At 34.8% G+C, this 23,897-nt stretch overlaps 1 protein-coding gene and 1 long non-coding RNA gene across 3 annotated transcripts in view; one reads left to right on the forward strand and one right to left on the reverse strand.

Moving 5' to 3' along the window:
* The window catches only part of LOC115876892, a 91,769-nt gene extending 77,833 nt beyond the window's left edge, over positions 1 to 13,936 (reverse strand). Inside the window, exons 1-3 of the long non-coding RNA XR_004049219.1 lie at positions 13,556 to 13,936; positions 13,373 to 13,491; positions 13,218 to 13,295 (exon numbers count right to left, since the gene is read on the reverse strand). This is a non-coding gene — a long non-coding RNA (uncharacterized LOC115876892). The remainder of the gene's footprint in view (positions 1 to 13,217; positions 13,296 to 13,372; positions 13,492 to 13,555) is intronic.
* Positions 1 to 23,897, forward strand: part of LOC115876890 (homeobox protein Nkx-6.1-like) — a 43,811-nt gene that overhangs the window by 10,026 nt on the left and 9,888 nt on the right. The window contains exons 2-3 of one of the 2 annotated variants that reach the window (XM_030892922.1): positions 10,509 to 10,532; positions 14,325 to 14,509. In XM_030892922.1, the coding sequence (XP_030748782.1) occupies positions 10,509 to 10,532; positions 14,325 to 14,509 (209 nt within the window). The remainder of the gene's footprint in view (positions 1 to 10,508; positions 10,533 to 14,324; positions 14,510 to 23,897) is intronic. The other variant, XM_030892923.1, reaches the window with a different exon arrangement.

A 23,897-nucleotide genomic window follows, 5' to 3' on the forward strand; every position in this document is an offset into this window, starting at 1 on the left:
ACTCTTTGCCCTGATTTTTGATTTAAATTAAGCTTGATTGGATCTTAAATAAGTATAAGCTTATATTTTAATTTGTTATATGTATTTTTTTGATATGTTAATGCATAAATATTTCTTTACGGATTATGGCATAAGTCTTCATGTTGGTAATTTGGAATAATAAAACTGATGAAAATTTGGAATAGTCCAAATTATATTCATCTTGATGCTTTTCTATTCTACGAATGTGTTCTTCGGCACACACTGTAGCCCAAACTGCTTGATGGACTTAAACATAAATTATAAGGTGTCGATAGATTTGTCTTAATCTGGAAATATTTGGAAACTTTTTTAACATTATGTTTTATTTACCTTTTTTTTTATTGATGAAAAAAAAATCATTTAAATTACTTTACATACTTTGAAATACTTTCAAAATACCCTCACTTCTTCTAGAATCTGAACGCATATACAGGTAAAAGTCGTAAAATAGTGGGCAAATTTTGATGAAATAACAGTTGGGAAAAATGCGTTTAAAATGCAAATAAACCAAAAAGCAACCACAGTCACCCCTCGATGTTGGTGATCTGGGGTAAAAATCGAGTAAATGGAGCAGGCAGCAGAACGAGCCCCTGGCGTCGGCTGCGAAAGGCAGTAAACGCCGTCAGAATGGCACTCGAGTAGCATGACAGACCGTTAAATGAACAAGTAATTCAGTAACAGGGTCTTCAATTAGCAAAGTTGGCTGCTATAATAACTGAGACGCAGACGGATATATATATTATACCGCGCTTGCCATTATATAAAGACGTACAGACGACATAACGGTTTATTGCTAGCATAAGACACAATGTTGTCTTAATTAAAATTATACAACCCTTAGTTCTTCATAAATTAGACTTCTGTAATGTGAGCTCGCTTGCCCCTATTTGTCTTCTATTTATAGTTTCGTACTTTTACGAGATATTAACTTTACTGGTAATTAAATATAACAACCAACGACTACTTCAGTAGTAAGAAATATAATTGTAAAAATCTAAAAAATATCTATTATACAAGATTTATTTTACGGACTACTACAAAAAGCCAAATCAGGAAAGAAAAAAACTTACAAACAATAAAGCACAGAAATTTAATAAGTTTTTATTTAAATTTGTGATTCAAAAGAGCATCAAAATCTTCGAATTAGTCTAGAAAGAAAGCTAAGTATATTTCAAAATCCTGTAAATCCGATAGTCAAGCAGCTTTAAGAGCAATCAGCTCAGTAACTATCATTTCGAAGTTGGTCAAAGAATGCCTAGAGAGATGCTGAACAAATTAGGTATAGAAATTAAAGTCCTCCTACTCTGGGTGCCAGCCAAGGGAGAGAAGGCAATGAAAAAGCAAACGATCTAGCTAGAAAAGGAGCGAACACTCCACTAACTGGACTAGAACCGTTCTGCTTCCCAAATGGAAACCAACTTAAAGCAGGACTCCAGAATCTGGCAGACCATCCGTAACCTGGAATGAAAATCCGCCAACGGCCTAAGACACTCGAAAAAATTTCCCAGGATTTACGATCTAGAAAAATCAAAGATTCTTCTATAACCAAAAGCTTAAAACGGAACTCAAGAACTTAAGAACAATCTTTGGATTGTCACGGGGTTTTTAACAGGAAGTTTTTTTTTGGAGCTAAGAAACAACGGCAATAATGCAAATTCTGTGAGGATAATGAGGAAACACCATGGTACCGAGACGACAATTCTTGCCATAATCTTTGGAACAACTGATATGAGAGATGGAGAACAAACCTCTATAAAACTGTCTCAGACTGGCCCTGAGACTATACGATGAATTGTAACTCAAGAAAGGGGAACTTATAAAAGCTAGTGTTGTTTTTATGCTAACATGTGCCTCGATAATGCTTTATTGTATTTTATTATTATTATTCTATCATCTCTTACTTCGCTTAGTAGCTCTTAGATGTATTTCTTCCACGGAATCGCTGTTAGATATCAGATCCCTGAGCAGGAACAAGCTTTTTATAGCGCCTAACGTGCATATCAAACGTATATATTGAAGCCATCATTTTTATTTATGGGATTATTTGGGTTTATATTGGCAATCTTCCTATTGAAAATATCGTTCGAGAGCGGGCAGACCTTCCAAGACACCCGACGCGCTGTAAGATTCCATAGTGAAGATGCCAGATGTCTATATAATAATCTATATATGCTGACAACGTGGAATGTAGCGCGATGTTTCCCTGGGGAGAAATAGGACTTGAACAAATTCAATAATGCATCTATATAGTCCGTCCGTTCGATCATCATTCCACCTTCCATCCATGGCCGGAGGATAAATGCGATTTTTTCAGTCTTCCTTTTTTTTAAAGACCATCAACACCTCTCTTTGTTATCGAGACACTTTAATGGTAGATCATAACCCGTAACAGCATAATAGGATAATGTTTATCATTTTTTATTGGCGTCATATGCTAAACACGAACATATTATGGTATATAAAGTTAGCAATAAACCATATTTGTTTTTATAGCGGACAGTAAATCAATAGAGATTCAAAAGTTTATTATTACTGAGTTTTATAATCAATTAAATTGTGTTATGGTACTGCAATACGTTAGAATTTTTCATATACCGGGTTGCCAAACTTTCTGCACATTCTGAAGAAACTGATGGTGGTTTTTTAATTAAATACAAATTTACTTAATCAACAAAAGTGCTTAAATTGTACTCAAAATAGTTAATGAATTAGTTTTTGTTGCTCGAACATGCGAGGAATCTGTGACTATATATTTATATACTGGGTGTCCCAAGCTGAGCGTCCATTAGATGTTTATCGACAACTATAATTTAGACCAGAGATTTTTTGCACATCGTTGTTTTACAACGAGATCTATCCATATAAAAATACTTTCAATATGGCGGCATTTCCGGAAACACCTCAAGTTGACAGCAACTTTCTTATTTTAAATTGGTACTCCATTTTTTATTACATACTTAAATTCTCTGTAAAATTTTATGAATTTTGATATCAAACACTCTATACCTGACATTAACTGTTTTTGAGAAAAAAAATATTTAAAATTTTTGGAAGAAAAACTACCTGTCAAAAAAATTATATAGCCTAAACGTCAAATATACTGATTACCACAGCCATTGTTACATAAATAGAATACATGTGGCTATTTGTTTTAATAATTATATTGTTCGAATGTCATATAATATTGGTCGTAGCTGTCATAGAATTGAACGATTAAAAAATTATCATAAGTCAGATTTTTAAAAGAGAAACCAATTTTTTTTCAATAGTGAAAAGGCTTTTTAATTCATTACTTTTTGATTATACATATTCCTATGTCTTTTTTAAGATTTAGTAGTGTAAAACAATGACGTGCAAAAAATCTCCGATCTAAATATTGTGGTTCTCTAGAAACTTTTATTGCACGCTCAGCCTGGGACACCCTGTATATTTAATCCAGAGAATTTTATACAAAAAACCAGTGTTTGATATTTCTGTTATTTGATTTATATTCGCACAAAACAATCCCCTGTACATTTGGCCAAAAGAAAGTCGTAGAGGGTAGAAAATATAAGAGGCACGTCTATGAGAGATGTCGATAGATATTCATGTGCTGCTATAGCGAGAATAGTGAACATTTCCTTGTAAATCATGGAAGAAAATCGATGAATTCTCTATTTTGGAACTTCTGCTTGCCACTTACAGGATTTTTATAGCCCTTTCTATTACGGAACACGGGTTTCCCAGTTTTCCAGGACGGAAAATATTATTCCAAAGATACGAAAAAATAGGAAAGCAGTTTTAAACCGAGAAACACAAAGGAGGAGACCTTTCTCTATTTCTTATATTTAATAAAATAAATTGGGAAGAACTGAATCACTTTAAGAAAGAAATAATGGGATGATATTAGTGATTATTAAATACTATACTAAAGTAATGTATAAAGAACTAGTAGACAAAAAAGAAATTCTAATAAATAACACCAACACTGGAAATAGTAGAAGAATATATACATTTGGGACAATTAAAACACAGCTCTGGACAGTGGCGTAGCTAGGTAACCAAGGGCCCTGGGGCAAATTAAAAAATGGGGCCCCACTGCTATGTATACTGATTAGGTTTACAATTAATGCTTGGTGTAGGTTTAGCTAATAAAACGAAATAGAGAAGATTCAAGGGTTTATTATACAGGGTGTCCCAGAATAAATGCAAGTATTTTAAGGGTGGTAGATCTCGATAAAAGAAACATATTTTCTCTTTACCGTTTTTCGGTAAAGAATTTTTAAAATTAAAAAAAATGATTTTTGGCTAAAATTTTGAGAACCACTGAATCTTTTCTGGATTTTCTTTCATGTAAATTTAATCTAATATTTATGTTGCAATATTATCAAGAAATTATGTTTTTTAACTAAAAACTAAAAAAAATTCCAAAAATTTTTCAAAAAATATCGATGCGAAAAAAACCTCATAGGCGTGTCTCTGGGGTTGAACTTTACTACCAGTTAAAATACTTGCACTTATTTCTGGGACACCCTGTATAAAGGTCGGCCCTACCAACTGATTAAATAACAATTATATTTACAATTTTTTCCTAGCTTTAGTTTTCGCAAAAGTATCGATGACTTCGTTTAAATCCAGGCTTGATGCGGTTTTATTTTCAATTGCTATTAGCGATAAATGTCGGAGTCGAGTTTGGCCCATATTATTTCTTAAATAATTTTTTATTATTTTTAATTTGCTAAATGACCTTTCAGCTGCTGCAGAAGTGACAGAAATTGTAAAGAATAATAACACTGCTGTAAATACTTCCGTTAGGTCGCATTATAGCACTCCATATTTGCTCATTATTTCCTTACATAATTGGTGAACAGTCCATGCTTGACTTAGTTGAGGTAAAACTAGGTGGTAAATATTAGTAAATTGAAGTGAAAAACTAGGGCCTATTATATCTGAATATTTTCTTTAGAATTCGTCACACTTTTGTAATAAAGTTGCTTCATCAACATGTAATAAAAATGTTGTTGTTAGAAAATCGAATATATGACAGACTGCACTCATACCAATAAAACGTGTATCGAATTGAGATATTACTGTGTGTAGTACATTATTGAAAATCGCAATTTTAAATATTTCTCTGTTTGGAAATCGGTGAGAAAATCTATAGATTTGACACGATTCATTGACTTAACAGACATCAATATGAGTGGTAAAATCAAATAAAATTGAACCAAAAATTGAAATATTGACCAGTACGAAAAAGTTTATTGACATTGGCTTACTTACTCCTGATACAGCATTAATTTTTTAACCGTTCTCGAAAAAAAAAATTAACTCGAATTCACAATAAAACGCACATCGATGAATAATAAAACGCACATATCACTATCCGTCAAATTGACAACACTGCCAACCTACAGAAAGAATTTAGGGGAATTCCCTAGGCATACCTTTTTGAATTTCTCTCAACTGAGTTGTCATGATTAAAGTGGGGTTGCAACCTGTCATATTTGTTTTGAAAATGGGAGAAATTTCTCCAAAAGTTCAGTTGGATCAAGATTTCTGGTAAGGATTCGAGGGCCTCCTGAGCTTAAGGGGCCCCGGGGCACTGCCCCGCCTAGCCCCTAGGTAGCTACGCTACTGGCTCTGGATCTTTACTAACCGCGCAATCAACAGAAGAATTAAGTTAGCATGGAGTACTTATGGAAGAAACTCAATCACATTCAAATCTAGAAGGCCACTTTATCTAAAGAAGAAAACATTCCACCAATGTGTACTACCAGTCATGACCTATGCATGCGAAACCTGGACACTTAAAACGAAGATTATAAGGAAACTGCAGGTCGCACAACGCTCAATGGAATGAAATATGCTGGGAATAACCAAGAAAGACCGTAAAAGAATAGAGTGGATACGACAAAAGACTCAGGTAATAAATGTCATCCATAGAATCAAATGCCTCAAATGGCAATGAGCAGGACACTTGGCAGGAAGGACGGACAACAGATGGACCACAAAAATTACAGCATGTTATCAACGAGCCCACGAGGAAGTAAGATACCTAGAAGAAGACCAAACCTTGGCACCGCTTTGCCAACAGTGGGCCTAACTACAAAAAGAGTATCTAAATATGTAAGGAAGTCTACACTATAATTGGAAATGGTTGAATAAGCTGAAAATGATGATGATGACTCTACTTTATCGGAAACCTCGTCAATCCCATCAGCTTTAGATGTCTATTCAACTTAAAATGCTCTGTTAGTAGACAACTATAGCTTTGACTGTCTTTCTGTATTTGCTTATGAGATCCTCAAAGTCCTAGTGAGTTTCTCCACCATTCTAGAGATCTTTTAGCAAACTATACTGGAGATTTGTTTTGCAACGCCGCAAAAACCTAATAATACATTTTTTGTAATGGGAGAAAAGATATTTTGCGAAACGACAAAGAGCATTTTTTCGCGGTAAAAATGTTTTTAATCCAATTAATTTTTCCATACTAATTGAGTGGAATAACTGAAGTTATCGCGAGCGTCGCTTGTTTATCCCGGCGCGATCAAAAATCGAACAACAAAATTCGCCGCCCGCTATAATAGCGTGATTTATAGATGGTAGATTGAAAATATGAAATTGCTGGCTCGCTGGACCGATTTTATGGTTTCAATTAAAAGATACGCCAATGGATAAATGGCCCTTCGTCATATATGATTCAATATTTCGACTGTTGATAGGGTGACCGCTTCTGTTACACCGTAAAAACAATTGTTTTAAAAGGGTCCCTGTCGTGCCTCATACCATCGCCCTTCCATATTATTCTGCTCTTCGTTTTGCTCAATGTTTTTCCAGTAGTTCGGTTTGCTATAATTAAATGTAATATTTTTTAGCTTTCAATTAATTCTTACACGAAATATATTTTAAAATAATTTCAGAATAACTAAAGTAATGTGTAACGAACTGGTAGACAGGAAAGACATTCTAATAAATAACATAACACTGGAAATAGTAAAAGAATATAGATATTTGGAACAACTATACAATGGTACAATGGTACAACTATACAGGGTCTATCGAGTAGAGTCTTAAATAAGTGCAAATACTTTTAGGGGTAGTATATTTCGACCAGAATCAGGATTATCTGGAATTTTTTGTAAACTATTTTTTTAGTTAAAAACCATAATTTCTTGATCATATGGCAACATATGTCATAGATTTAATTAACGAAGAAAGAAAATCCAGAAAAGAACCAGTGGTTCTCAAAATTTAAGCAAAAAATCTTTTTTTTTGGAAATTTTGAAACTAAAATAACTCGGGTAGGTATTTTGTATTTACTTGAAAAACTGTAAAGAGAAAATATGTTTCATTTATCGAGATCTACCAGCCCTGAAAATATCTGCACTTATTTAAGACTCACCCTGTATATGCGAAACCTGGACACTTAAAACGGACATTATAAGGAAACTGCAGGTCACACAACGCTCGATGGAACGAGATATGCTGGGAATAACAAAGAAAGACCGTAAAAAAATAGAGTAGATACGATAAAAGACCCAGGTAATTGTCATTCACAGAACCAAATCCCTCAAGTGGCAATGGACAGGACACCTGGCAAGGAGGACGGACAACAGATGGACGCCAAAAAAACACAGCATGGTACCATGGAATTAAGAGACCTAGAAGAAGACCAAACCTATGCTTGGACTATGATATTGGGAAATTAGCAGAAATGATTTAAGTCAAAGTTGAAATTCACTTAAGTTTTAAATCATTTTGATTTTAGAAATGACTTAAGATTCAAGTCTTTTTGAAAATGACTTGTTGCAGCTCTGCAAATGATGATTGAAGTATTTATCTAGTCTGTGCAACATAATAAGGATAAACAATGGATGTAAAAGTATGTAGTAAAAAATATGTAGAGCTGTAGTAATAAGGCCCAAAATAATATAGTAGGGCGAGTAAATATGATAAGTAAAATGACGGCGACTATGGCGATAAAATAAGAAGTTTAATTCCGGCGGAGTTAATGAGAGCGAGCCATAATAAAAAGCGATAAAACCCGGACGCGGAGAAGCGCCATCTCCAAATTGCGGTGGCACTTAAAACGAACATTTCATGAATGCGCAATCAAGATATTATTCGGTTAACGAGGACGCGAACACACAACAGACATAACCGGAGCTTGTAAGAGTGTGTTAGCGTTTTGATAAGCGAGATAGCGCGATACTAAACTGGATAATCTCTTGATCCCGTTATCTACAGATATAATTATTCCGACAGGGTGTCTTGCTTAAAACAGCTTGGCCGAAGGGGCGTTCCCACCCCAGGCCCTGGCTCCCCTTCGCTCTCTCCTTCTCGCTCTCGAGAGCAGCGTTGCTAGGTTACGCGCTCCGACGACCGCAGAAACACTTCGACAATGGTGATGCTTGTTCTACACGACACGCACAACACAGAAGCCCGATACGGAAGATGGATTGAGATGATAACGTGCTTTCGCTCGCTTCCGTTCTTCGTCTTCGCCACTGGAGCACAGGCGAATCGGGATAAGGATGGTGCGCCAGTATCGATATATCCAGGATCGTTCTGAACAACAATACTATCAAACACTTCTCGAAAACAAGATTCCTAATTAGAGCTTAGAAGTCCATTCTCCTTCATACGTTAGGACTAGGTGCTGTGTTTCCTTCAAGGGTTCCCTAGGAATAGTTGAGATGGTGAAGACCACCTAATAGATGGTCGTCCAGGCGGTCGAGGTGTGTTTGGTTGTTTCTCATTAGCAATTTTCGCTAACCGGTCATTTGGCATTCTGTCCACATGGTCTCTCCACTCTTTACTTCTGTTTCTTGCCCATCTTACTACCTGCATTTCACATATTTCTTCACTTCATATTACAGTTCTGTTGTTCCTAGGAGATTTATCTCCCCAAATTATATTACTTAAACATCCTGATATTAAGGATGCCTTTGTCATTTGGGCATTTACTTCTAATACTTGTTATATTTGCCCCCGGATATTTAAATGGCATCACTTGTTCTACACTCTGATCATAGAGCGCGAGTAATAGGTATATTGAAATATCGAAAGGATATAGATGCTATCGATCTTTTTTCCGGCAATCGACATCCCTAGATAAAAAGACTGGCTGGTTCGCTGACTTTGCTGAGCGTCGGTTTTTCATTTCGACATTGTTAAGACTTGTTTCCAGCTAAATTAATTTTACTACTTTATTAATATCCAGTTCGTCGTCTGTCTGCTTTCCGGATTTTGCGAGCTTTATAACAAGCGCTGAATGTTTATATCGATTTTGGATATTTCTTCCAGCAAATTTAACCACGCCAGAATACAGTTTTCCAACTACTATTTTTAAAAGTGATGCTTTCAGAATACATGATAGAATAAATGATATCAACAATGTTAAGACACATTAAAAATACTTCGTCTGTTAGAAGTAAATTTAGATCATATTATTTAGAAAAATTCGATTATGAAAATCGGCGATTTTCGTCAGGTTACCGATTATTATTAATTAAAAAGCGTAGAATAAAAAAATTTAGGCGATTCTATATTTTTACGCCTTACGCCTTACGCCTTACGTAACGGACGTAGGAGACGTTTTAACCATCATCAAAAATAGCTCAAAATAAGAGTCCAAAAATTTCCTACAAACGTTGAAATTTTCATAATTTTATAGCAATGATTAGTATTTTTCTAAGGCCTTTGAAAATGTGTAAAATATTGCCGAAAATGGGCAATACATATAGTCATGAAAATTGGCGATTTTTGTCATGTCACCGATTTTGTTAAAACTGCTCTTACGTACTAAATAAAAGGTGTAGAATAAGAAAATATAGGCCATTGCAGCGTTACGAGAACAGTCATGGAAGTAGGAGAAATTTTAACCATCATCAAAAATAGCTCAAAAATAAGAATCCAAAAAATATTTTTTTCTGAATCTACACAAAATTTTCTACAAATGCTGATATTTTCATAATTTTCTGGCTATGATTGTCATTTTTCTAAGGCCTTTGAAAATGTGTAGAAAATAGCCAAAAATGGGCATTTTTTCGAGTCATGAAAATTGCCAATTTTCGTCATGTCACCGATTTTTTTAAAACTGCTGTTATTTACTAATTAAAAGGCGTAGAATAAGAAAATATAGGCCATTGTAGGCTTACGAGAACAGTAATGGATGTAGGAGACGTTTGAACCATCATCAAAAAAAGCTCAAAAGAAGGGTCCAAAAAATAATTTTTTCGTAAGACCCAGATATCTAAAGCCTTTAAAAGTGTATATATTCTGAATTTACATGAAATTTCCTACAAACGATGAGATTATCATAATTACTATCATTCTAGTTTGTCAAAATTTTATGACTATTGAATATCTACTAAAAGCGATATTTTGCCATACCCCTGTTGACTTGACATTGTGACACACTATATCGAAAAACTTTAATAAAAATGTTTAAAATAATTAATAACAAAAATGTTTAAAATACTATAGTATCCTTTTTATTTCAGAGAGTGAATTATATGCCCGGTATGGTAAGTTTATTTATATTACGTTATAACGAGAATATATTGAAAAATAACAAAAAAACACAATTTTGGAATTATTAAAAGATAATTAAAATCACAACTAAGTTGTTTTCGATATATGCTCTTAAATATACAAAGTATTTATTAACCATACGGAAAGAAACCTTAAGGGATGTTGCTATAGTTGTTTTAAGAATTATGTATGCTTAATAAATTCTGTATAAAGGATGTTTAATTGTATAGATTAAAAGATTAAACTTACTATACTGTCATGATCGAAAAAAAATGGAGTCAAGTTGGTTTGGAAATGATGATCGCTTACACTCGTCACATAATTTTACATATACAGATCTTCATTTCCAAGCCCAAGCTGACTCCGTTTTCTCGATCGTATGGTATATATCAAATTGTATTGCAAAAAATTACGAAATTTTTTCGATATTAGTATGTATATGTTTTTTAATCCTTTGCTGGTCCTGTCCAGTTAACGGGAGATTTCAGCAACATTAGAAGAAATCTTCCATCAACTGGATTGGACCAACAAAGGATTAAAACCAGATGGAGAATATCTTAACTATCTACGATTCGCTGATGATGTAGTCCTAATTGTCAAGAGTCCTGAAGAAACACAAGCACAAATTAAAGAACTAAATACAGCCAGCAATAAAGAAGGTCTCAAAATGAATTTAGCAAAAACTAAAGTAATGAGTAGATACTAATGGAAGAAACTTAATCATATTGAAATCTAGAATGCCACTTTATCTAAAGAAGAAAATATGCTGGGAATAATCAAGAAAGATCGTAAATGAATAGAGTGGATACCATAAAAGACCCAGGTGGTAGATGTTATCCACAGTATCAAATCTCTCAAGTGGCAATGGGCAGGATACCTGGAAAGAAGGACGAACAACAGATGGTCCACAAAAATTACAACATAGTACCCACGCAGGAGGAATTAAGAGACCTAGAAGAAGACAAAACTTGAGATAGTACCATGATATCAGGAAATTAGCAGATTTAAAGGGACAACAATGGACTCAACTATAAAGAGAGTATCTAAATATGTGAGGGAGGCTACACCATAATTGGAAATGGTTGAACAAGCTGAAAATAACGATGATGATGATGTTTTGAAGGTTCTTTTTTACAGTTTTAAATCTTAAAATAAATTATAATAATAAAATTAATACAAAATAAATATGGTTGGACGTCTTTAAATTTTTATGGACAGTTGATAAAAAAAAGAATAAAAAAAAAATCCAGGAAACGAGTAAAAAATACATAAAGAAGAAGGAACGTATTGGAGTGACGAAAGGTTATAAAATTTCATTGTTGTATCTCTATATAAAGGGTATTGTTTCTCCAGCGAGAAAAAGAATCCAATCGTTAACCAATGGCAAATACGACGAGAAGCAGGACGCGGCGCGAATACAAATTTAGAGGAAGAAAATCAGTTACTAAGTGAAATCTCTTTATCTCACTCTTTCGACACATGTTACAGGGCCTAAAGACCGCACGGAAACATGAGAGGAGTGAAAATAAATATACCGTATCAACCGAAAAAAGCAATATTATCCACTATGTTTTTCTTTTCTATCACTTTCGCACTTCTATTTTCAACCCTTCTTAAACTCTACTAGTTTATCTCTATTTTTAATTTATTCTCTATTTAAAAAAAAAATAATAAAAATAAAAGTAGGGATGTGAAACTAATTAAAGTGAACAGATTTCAGAACGACACGTATTCATAAACTAATTTGACCTGGTATACGATATTAGTGACAGTGGTAGACATGAAAAGCGAAAAGCTATTTGTTTGGTGACAATCTCGTTAGTGGCATGTCCCAATCAGAACTGAAATCTATACGGGATTAGAAGACTATGAAACCATATTTCTAACAGGATTATGACAGCTTTGACATGTCGACGACTATTGCGTATATTACATCCGGTTTAATATGCAACGAATATTTTTTTTAATAAAAATATATTCAGATAATCAAAAGAGGTTTTAAAGATATTGGAGATATTTCAACAAATTACGAAAGAGATATTTCAACAAATTACGAAGAAAAAGACCAGAAATTATTTTATGCATGGCTTATCAAAATATTAACCGAATTACCCTATCGTCTAAGATGGATGTGGTGGAATAATTTATTCTTTATAAAAAGACTAAAAAAAATAAAAAGACATAAGTTACTAAGTACAAGATGTGTACAGGAAGCCTTCTGTGTCTTGAGATGTGGATGGAACATGCCATTAGGAGTATTGTTATACAGAAAACTCCTATTGAACAAGTTAACGACTCTTCCGGAAATAATATGAAGAAATTAGATTAAAAAGAGTCAATTAAACACTCCTGGGTGCAGTGCCAGAAAATCTACAAGGAGCCCTCCATGTTTTCAGAAGTGGATGGACTGAACATGTCATCAGGAGCACTGACATACCGAAAACTCCTCCTATTGAATTACACCTCACCAAATTAACGACTTTTCCAGCAAAAATATAAAGAATTTAGATTAAAAAACAGTTCTATTTTGTAGATTCGTTTTCTAATTTCCAACCCCTCACAAAAAAGGTAAAATACTCTGATACAATCTTTGGTAAAATATACTGTGTTATTTCCTTACATTATGAAAAAATAAGAGAAAATATAATCGAATTTTAATCTGTTCATGAAACACTTACTTATGTTTGTATTTATGATGCTTTGCAGTCACCTCTCATTTTCAAGTCCTTGCAGAAGTGGCCACTAGGAGCACCATCCTAAGTAATGAAATAAAAAAGCAAATAACTACATAGGTCAAAAAGTGTTTTAAGTTATGCAGGTCAAATTCACTTACATTTTCAACTAAGAAAAAAGTACATCCTATCCATATGATCCATGATGTTTATTTCAGCCCGAATACACCAGGATGAACTCGAAACCATAAATGAATATCTCGAAAGACATCGTTGTTGGCTGAAAAATAAAAAAATATATATTCGAAATTAGCTAAATTAATAAAGAAAATTTTCTAATTTACCACCATTTTTTCAATTATATAAATTTTCTGCTGTCGTTTCCGTTCTTCTGACCTCATCTAGGAACCTCGATCGTTTCATTCATGCTCTCTAATGATGTTCTTCCTTCTAAATCAGGAATTACATGATGAATAGTAATCTTCCCGACTTAAAGATCTTCAGATGTATATGCTGTATTATTGGTATCCATCATTTTCTTCTTCGCTGCCACTGTGATCTCTGTCATTTTCCCTGATAGAGAAATGAAAATTATTGACTTAGCGGTCTTTCTAGTTGATCAGAGAACTAAGATAACTAGCTGGGGTATTCTTGTTAAGGTTCAGCAGAAGTTGTAGACTATTTAGCCGTGTTTAACACGTTGCCCAGGGTGCACCACGAGGAGGCTAGTCTACTTTGCACCCCAAAATGACCATCAACAGGAAACGTACATCAAGAACTATATTAGAACAGCAAACCTTTTCACCATATAATATCAAAGAGACAAGTGATACTATAACTGTACCATGATAGTTGCCTTTTTATCCAAAAAATATTTAAGCAAAATATTTAATAATTAGATAATTGCATTTACTCTAAAAGAATAATTTTTACAAATTCTGGTAATATTTTCTTTTCTAATTAACAAGTAATTTAGACAGAAAAATGTACGTACTGAGAACAGTATAAATGGCATTATTTCAAGACCTAAATAAAAAGAAAAATATATAATTTTTTTGCAATGCAAAAAGAAGAACACTGTATTTTCAATTTGTTGTTCTCTCGGTTTTCCAGTGAACCAAAGTAACATGGGAGGATTGGGACCAGACAAAGACGCGAAAAAGAAGCACACGAGGCCTACCTTTTCGGGACAACAGATTTTTGCCCTCGAAAAAACCTTCGAACAGACGAAATACTTAGCCGGACCCGAAAGGGCCAAACTGGCATACGCCTTAGGAATGACAGAGTCACAAGTCAAGGTGAGTTTATTATAATTTTTTACAATTAAAAATATTTAAAAAGGGATTTACGTAAAGAACGAGTTTTATTTCTATTTATAACTTTGAAGGGTATCTATAATATCTTGCCACAGAATGAGTATTTATTGTTATAAACAAGTAATAAAAAAAATATTAAAATAAGAGAAAATAGAAGGGGGTAAATTTTGAGATCAAATCTCATTTGCATTGGTGGTAGAGTGCCGGAAAATCCCCTGTTTTCCTGGGAATTAATGAAAGTGGGGAAGGCCCCATATAGTGGAAAATCCGGCAGGAAGAAAATCTTTTGACAAGTGTAAATGTCCCCTTTTGTTACTCTCTAAATTTGCATTTTTATTGAATCTGCGGCAACGGAGATTTAAATGTAAGTCTGTGTGTCGACAAAAAATAATACTTCTAATATCGGGTCCCCGTTTGCAAACTTTGCTGATTCAATTTAGTCAATTTAATACGTAATCCATCAATTATAAGCCCATTATGCATTCCATAAGCTCAGGGGAGTTTAAGGGCATAAAACGATTATATTTTCTACGACAGTCGAATATATCGCGTAAAAAAACGATTCAGTGATACTGACCAAGAAATTTAACAAATATATACCTATTTAAGATCAAAATAAAGTTACCTAAACATGTAATTATGTACTTTGTGCCTCAAAATCAGTAATTTGCCCTAATTTTACTGAATATAACATGTGACCAGAGCTGTAACAAGTGAGTTTTAAAAAGACTTAAGTCATTTCTAAAATCAAAATGATTAAGTCTTTGACTTAAGTCATTTTATTTCAAGTTAAGTCATTTTTGTACAGACTTGAATCAATATAACCTTATTTAAGTGGTTTTTATGATTTAAGTCTATATTTTTGACTTAAATTATGATAATCTGCAAGTTAAGTCAGTAAAATGATTTAAATCAATATAATTACCCTCAAGTCAAGAGAACCAGAATTCAAATTTAAGTACCTACCTTATTTTATTTAATGTTTCCAGTTTTAAAACACAGGAAAGAGTTAAATTGCGGTCTGTAAGGGATAAGAGGTCGAAGGGGATTTAAATAAGGAGCCCTGGATTTGTGATTGTATCACTGCGGCTCGAATTATCGCCCTTCATTAAAGTAAACAGCCCTGGGAGACTTGCAAGAAGAAAAAAAAATAATCAGAACAAAGCTCTCCCCAGTTGCATCTCAGTTGCGCGAAGGCGAAACAAACCGTCGTAAAAGTTAGTTAAACGCCCTTTTTTCAGATTCCCGCCAGTTACCTTCATTACCTTTGGCTCGCCTGGCAAAATTAAAAATTAATTTTATCTTGTTACAAGTTTAATTAAATTAAAATATGAACGACTGGCGCAGCAGCGGGTGTCGAATTATATTTTCCAACTCTTTTTTTCTTATTCGCCCGCCGAGACGCGAAGATACAGAAAAATTCAAATTAAAAACTTCGTCCCCACTTTAAACTGGAAAATTACACCGTATTGCATTATCTCTTTTTATCGGACTAAATGAAGTACTTTTACGATTACTCGTTTTAATTGGATATTTTTTTTCCGACTCCCATTACATTGCGAACTTTAAAATACTAGAACCAACCCTTTACCAGTGGTAGCAGTATCTTAGAAATACGAGGGTTGTCTTTTATATTTTGTATATAAAAGCATAAAAACATAACTTTTAAACATTATAGTTTTTCGAAGTATTTCTCAAAGAGAAATGCAATTCTGCATCTGTTGGAACCATATTTGAAAGCAGTTCCTCTGGCTTATTGGTACCTTCAAAATTGTGTTTCTGACCGAATTCTGGCTCAAATTTGACATACGCCTCGTATCGTATTCATACGACTACAATGGGTTATATTTTCGTGTTCTATGCCTTTTAATTAGTAAATACTAGTATTTTTTTCTAATTAAATGCCGCCAATTTTAAGTTTTAGAGCCTGTGTATGGAAAAAAGTCAACCAAACTGTAGCTGTTAAAACAACGCAAGGAACTCCACAAGGTGGAGTAACCTCCCCTTTGCTGTGGAGCTTGGTGGTGGATGAACTACTAGATGAATTAACTCTAGCGGGAATACACTGCATTGGGTATGCAGATGACATAGTCATGATCGCTCGGGGGAAACATGAAGGCACCTTGTGTGATATTATCCAAAGAGGACTCCTATCACTGAGAGATGGTGTAGGACTGTCGGGCTGAGTATCAACTCAGACAAAACCGCGATAGTGCCATTCACCAGAAGGCGAAGTCTGAAAAACTTGAAAAGAATCCAACTAGATGGAAAGGAAATACTGCCAACACAGGAAGTTAAATACCTGGGAATAACCCTGGACAGTAAACTCCTGTGGAACAGGCATATTAAGAACACTACCAGCAAAGCCATAAAGGCTCTCATGATATGCAGAAGACTGGCGGGAAATAGATGGGGCTGCTCCCCTAACATTTTGCGCTGGATGTATACCATGATAGTAAGACCCATGATTACTTATGGAGCAGTTGCCTGGTACACAAAACTAGAGCAACGGACGGCAAGGCTAAACCTATGCAAAGTCCAGAGACTCAGACTCCAGAGACTCTGTGTTTGCATCACAGGAGCCATGAGAACCTGTCCAACAGCAGCAATGGAGGTTATTCTAGATCTAACACCACTGCACATTGTCATTGGTAGATTGCCAATGCGACAATGATTAGAATGGTCACTAACGGAATGAGTACTGGGAGAATTGTCAGATCAGGGGCTTGGAACACCCTCAAAAAGGAAATACTACTCCTGCAACTCCCAGTGGACGATATGCCAAGAACGTACAACTTTGACAAACATGTCAATGTAGTATTGAGCAATAAGAAGGATTGGAAGAGCGAAACGCTTGCCCAGCAGTTAAAAGACCATACCGACCATACCATAACTTGATATACTGATGCTTCCAAAACCAATACGGGAACAGGGATCGGAGTATTTGGGTCGAGAACTAAATATTCCGAACCAATGGGCACTTACCCTAGTATCCTACAGGCAGAAATCTACGCTATCAAAAGATGCGTACAACTTATCTTAGATAGGAACTATCGGAAACAAGAAATAGCCATCTTATCTGATAGTCAAGCAGCGTTAAAAGCGATCAACTCAGTCTCAATCAATTCGAAATTGCTCAAAGAATGCATAGAGAAGCTGAATAAATTAGGCAAAGAAAACAAAGTCCTCCTACACTGGGTGCCTGCTCACCAAGGGATAGAAGGCAATGAAAAAGCAAATAATCTAGCTAGGAAAGGAGCGAACACTCCACTAACTGGACCAGAACCGTTCTGCTTTCCAAGTGGTAACCAACTCAAGGCGGAACTCAAGAACTTGGAAGATTCCATCCGCAACCTGGAATGGAAATCTTGCAATGGTCTAGGACACTCGAAGAAGTTTCTGAGGGCTTATGATCAAGAAAAATCACAGATCTTCCTGGGTCTGAGTAAGAACAATCTTCGGATTGTCACGGGGTTTTAACAGGACACTGTCTCCTCAATGAACACCTCAGTAGATTGAAACTAAGAAGAAACGGCGAATGCAGATTCTGTGGGGAAGATGGTGAAACACCAGTACACCTCATCACTGAGTGCGCCGAGACGACAACCATTCGTGCCATGAATTTTGGTACGACTGATATTGGAGATGGAGAACTACCCTCTATAAAACCGTCCCAGATACTGGCTTTTGTCAAAGCCCTGGGACTGTATGATGAGTTATGATTCAAGAAAGGGGGACACAATGGATCTGTAAGGTCGAAGTGATTAACCCCCCTCCCACTCATTCTAAATTCTAAAAAAAATGGAAAAAAGTCGAAAAATTGTATATTTCTGACTAGATGATTGAGGCTTTTAAAAAAACAGCAATACAGTCATACAATTTTGAAATTCTCAGTATTCATAGAAAATTTTGTGTACTTTTAGTATCTGTAATCAGTGAAAGACGTAAATGTTTTAGTTTTATATAAAAATCGAAATTTTGTACCCTTGTTTTAATTTTGATTAAAATTTTTAAAAATTATTATTTTTTTAACTTTGAAAATGTAAAATATTATAGTATGGAAGTAAACCCTCACCACAGTGATCGAGGGGATTACTGTCAATAAAGAAATATTTACAATAATCCGAACATCACACAACGCATCATAATTCCTTACTATTTATTTTTACCCAGTGAATTATACGATTTAAATTTAATTAGAGTTGATTAATGGGCGCAATAATAATTGTTTTAATAAGCTTGATGGGGAATAATTAATTCGTTCACTAATTCCAGCGAGAATTAACAATAATGATCGTTATATCGACGTTGGCACAACGATGAATATTCATATTCAAAATAGTTTTTAGTTTTAATCTACACCACTCTTCATAATCAAACATCGAGACCATGCAGCTGAATATAAAATGTTTAAATGTTGGTTCAATTAACGCAGTGTCAAATTATTTCTTAATCTGTACTTAATAAAAGCGATCGTGCATGGGCTTCATTCATATTTTAATGCCGGGTTTAATCAAACAACCAGTTCCAAGTCGCGATCCTCTGAATTTGTCACGAATCACCATAATTAGATTAGTCCGAATCCATCTTTTTTTATGGCTTGTCCACAGCTTTGGGTCGTCTCGAATTGGTTTCGCCAAAGGGTTTAATATCAGTGGCGCAGAGGACACAAATTTGATTTTTTCTTTGTTAACAAAACACTAACAAAAACAAAAAAGAGACCCTTTATCTCAAAAGTGCGTCTTTTCTCGATAGACAATTCTAACCTTAAAAGCTTGCCATCTGAAATAGTGTTTACTGGTTTTGTAGTGTCACTGTCATTGAACTAGTGTGTAGTGTCACTTCTGAACTTAAAACCAACTCTGCCAACTGCCAATAAACGATCATCATTATCATTTTCAGCTTATTCAACCATTTCCAATTATGCTGTAGCCTCCCTTACATGTTGGCTATGCGGGCCCAAGTTATCCCTGCTAATTTCCTAATATCCACTTTCTTATCTCTCTAATGATATTGTAAACTTACACAGTTTCTTATTTTTGGCCCGTAGTTTTAGAAGAGCTTCGCAGTACAATTAATACCATCAAAAATAAATCCTCTTCTGGGACCGACGGGCTAACTTTAAAAATGTTTTCGAATCTGCCAGAAAGCACTCTGAATCACCTAACAACTTTAATAAACATGTCGTTCCAAAATGGTATTTTTCCAAAATGTCTTAAGACGGCAATAATCATTCCTCTGCATAAAGGAGGAGACAAAGATGAAGCTTCTAACTATCGCCCAATTTCACTCCTTCCAACGCTATCTAAGATCATAGAAAGGTTGGTTAAAAGAAGGCTGGTATCTTTTCTGTTTAAGTACAAAATTCTTACTGAATATCAATTTGGATTTCTAAGCAACAAGTCCACAAATGACGCTATGTTTTCCCTCCTTAATAAAGTTTACTCCAGCCTAAACAACCATCATTCTACAGCAACAATTTTCTGTGATTTTCTAAGGCGTTCGATTGTGTAAATCATAAGATCTTAATTAATAAACTGCAGCACTATGGGTTCAGGGATCATCTCTCGAATGGTTTAAGTCGTATCTGAGCAACAGAAGTCAACTTGTGAGGGTGGATACCACGTTGTCTTCTAGCAAGCCAATAGAATGTGGAGTACCACAAGGCTCAGTACTAGGCCCTATTTTGTTTCTTCTTTTTATTAACGACATTGCTAACATAAACATCAGTGGCAAAATATGTCTTTTTGCGGACGACACTAGCTTCACTTGGAGCAACAAGGACATCACGGCACTTCATAGGATTATATCAAATTACTTAATCACCATTAAAAAAACAGAAGATTGTTGACAGAAGATTTCTTGATGATGCTGTAAACGGCTTTGGGGATATCGCGTCTCCTTGTCGCATTACTTTGCCAGTTGGGATCTCTGGGGTTGTTTTATATACCATTACTCTTGCTTTGGCTTCTTTGTAGACCTGGCAACATCTTGTTTCGTTATGGCTTCTATTATCAATAAACGATAATACATAATAATGTTCAATGACAGTAATATTACAAAAATAATAAACATTATTTCGTAGGTGTGTTGAAAAGTCTAAAGTGTATTTTTGTATAAGTACTATTTTTCGTGCTGGTCAGTTTATACAACTGTTGCGAAAGGTAATAAAGAGGAAAACATTGAAAAATATAAAGAAGTTTTGTTTGTTTTAGGAGCGCCACTGATTAATAGCTCTATCTCGGTCTTCGGCCATGACAGGGGGGCTAATCCTCGTTTCGGCTGGCCCTGCTCCCCCGCGTCCCACCCCACGTCGCTGTCTATGTAAATGGCGGGTCATTAGTGTGTCGTTAACCGTTAAACGTAAGGCGACCGAATTGATTAACGCTAAGTGACTGTGTAATTAGCTGTATAGGCCGCCTCCGTCGTCATTCCGGGCCTGCCTTTGCCCCTGCTTCCCCTCGCATGGCCCGGGGTAAGCATCCCACACCCCCACTCCCCCTCTTGGACCCAAGGGCGTCCTTTTCCGGTTCCGGTAATTACGTCTTTTTCACTCCCGTTTCGATCAGTCGCTGAGAAGTTGTATTTTTTCGCATTCGTGTTTTCTATTGGGCCCAGAGAACGAGTAGGTATTATGAATAAACTAAACAAAACAATTTCAACAAAATTAGTGTGGAAGAAAGGCGAAAAAATGCCCTCAGATATGTTAAAAATGATAAAAAATACCTAAACATACTTTTTAACATATTCAAAGGCCTTAGAAAAATAATGAGCCCAGTCATAAAATTATGAAAATTTCAGCATTTGTATGAAATTTTATGTAGATTCAGACCTTTAAAACTTTAAAGGTTTAGATCTTGGTGGAAAACTAATTTTTTGAACCCTTGTTTTTGAGCTATTTTTGATGATGATTAAAACGTCTCCTACTATCCATTTCTATTCTCCTAAGACAACAATAGCATATATTTTCTTATTCTACGAATATAACAGCAGTTTTATCAAAATCGGTGACATGACAAAAATCGCCAATTTTCATGACTATATGTATGGAAAAAAGTCAAAAATTGACCAAAAAAATGTTTGCCTATTTTTTACACATTTCCAAAAGCTTTAGAAAAATGGTAATCATAGCCATAAAATTATGAAAATTTCAGCATTTGTTTTTTTTGTTCAGCAATTTTATGTAGATTCAGAAAACATACACCTTGAAAGGCTTAGTTATCTTCATTTTGCAAAAAAATCAAATTTTTGGATCCTTGTTTTTGAGCTATTTTTGATGATGGTTAAAACGTCTCCTACATCCATTACTGTTCTAGTAAGTTCACTATTGCCTATATTTTCTAATTCAACACCTTTTAATTAGTAAATAAGAGCAGTTTTAACAAAATCGGTGACATTATGAAAAATGCAAATTTTCATGACTATATTATATATTATATGACTGATACCGGAGAGGAAGAACTAACCTCTGTAAAACCGGTCGCGGTGAATAACTTCTCTCCACCCATACAATCTATAATCTATTATAAAATAAAACATCTTCAATCCTTTTTTTCGTGGAAAATCACATTTTTTTGTACTTTTCCGGTAGACTATAAATTTCCCTCAAAATTACAATTGTTTCCTTTTTCTTCCTTGAAACGATAAATTATATTTTTCTGTTGAATTAAAAAGGGGCGAATAAAGAATAGAGGGCTTTAAATTAAGATTCGCGTAACAGAGATTTTTTGTTCCTTTCTTAAAAATAATTAGTCTCAATTTATTAAGAGATAATTTAGGTTGGGGATTTTCGTTCGGCGCCGAACTTTTAATTATGGCCCTCGCCATTTTCGATGAGCTTTTAAATTATGTAAAAACACCCTCCCGAGTGGCTTGGTGTGCGGACCAGTTCCATTGTGCATAGAAAGATCCAAACTATACATCAATAAACCGCTTTTGACAGTGGAATGACGGATTGGCGGTTTGACAGGGCAGAAATGGCGGTCCAAACTGGTATATTTAGGGGGTTTCACAATGCTGCCGGATCCGCCAATCGGATATTGTTTTATTTTATTGTCACGCTGAAGGGAAGCATAAGTATTTTCGTTTTATACAGTGCGTTGCATCGCCCGACCTGAACATAGAAAAGTAAAACGTCAATAAACTTATCAGTAAATAAAATTTGCTGCCATGCAAGCTCCATTGTGTGACCGATGAAAAAAATTGAAAAAAAATAGCGCAGGGCCATATCGACATTCGCAAAGCTATAGATTTTTTCCAATTCCGACCCTGGGTCTTTGCAAATTGACGTTTTGATTTATAGATGACGTCGCTAATCTACGTGACATATATTCGTTTTTATTGTTTTGCCAGGGCGAAACGTCCAGTTTTATAATTTCAGATAAAATCTTTGAAATACTGAAGCGACAGCTTTTAGGTAAACTACTCTGCTCTTTTGTCCTTTTTTCGTTTCGATTTCTCTTATTTTTTGGAAACCATTTAAAGCATTTTGCGTGAGTGATGAGCGGTTAAAATTTTACCTACAGTTACTAGGGTACTTGAAAGCCCAAACATGGCTTAGGGGAAAGGGGGGCACTTTCTGCATGTTTAGCTTTGGGCAATAAATTTGGCAAAACAGTAAAAAATTAGAAAAAACTAATTGGAAGTGATGGAAGTGTTGTCTACTGCGAATTTGTTTTAAGCAAAAAAGAAATTTTAAGTAAAGTGTAAATATCAAAATTTTAAGATTATAATTTTTTTTTGACATTTAGCTGAATGTGCCCCACTGGTGGGGTAGTTTCGGCTATGTGGTGGGGAACATTCGGCATTGTTTCATATTTGTGTAAAGCATAACAAAATAAAAAAAAATAACGTTACAAATATTTTAATATTCGGAAAGAACATCTTGTCTGTTATAATAAGCTTCAAAATAGACATAAAACACAAGATTATTAAGGATAAGTGATAATAATATTTCTACTCTCTTTTTTTTCTATCAAGGCGATGTTTTCAGCATCAGGAAACACAAAATTATTTCATGTCCCATTTCTTCTTAAAAATTATACTTCAAAGTCCTCATTGTTACCACCAGGTAATCCTTGGACTTTCCCAATATAATAAATATCAGACTTAGAAACCCCGAATTTCACGAGCACAAAATTGCCATTAACAATATCATCCCTCTCGGATATTTCTGCTATTTTTTCAAAAACTCTTTGTCATCGGATGATTCATTGTAATAAATATCAACACTGGATTCACTGGATGATGACATTTTCCTCTTTCTATCACTTGTAGTGATGCTCCTTTTAACTGTTTTATTTTCTTTTACAGATCGTTTTCGTTTTTTTTTTCCTCTTCCAAGCTTTGCCTTTTTTCATACTCAGGAGTA

Source organism: Sitophilus oryzae, unplaced genomic scaffold (assembly GCF_002938485.1).
Source record: "Sitophilus oryzae breed Bouriz unplaced genomic scaffold, Soryzae_2.0 scaffold_1440_pilon_pilon, whole genome shotgun sequence".
NCBI classification, from domain to species: Eukaryota; Metazoa; Arthropoda; class Insecta; order Coleoptera; family Curculionidae; genus Sitophilus; species Sitophilus oryzae.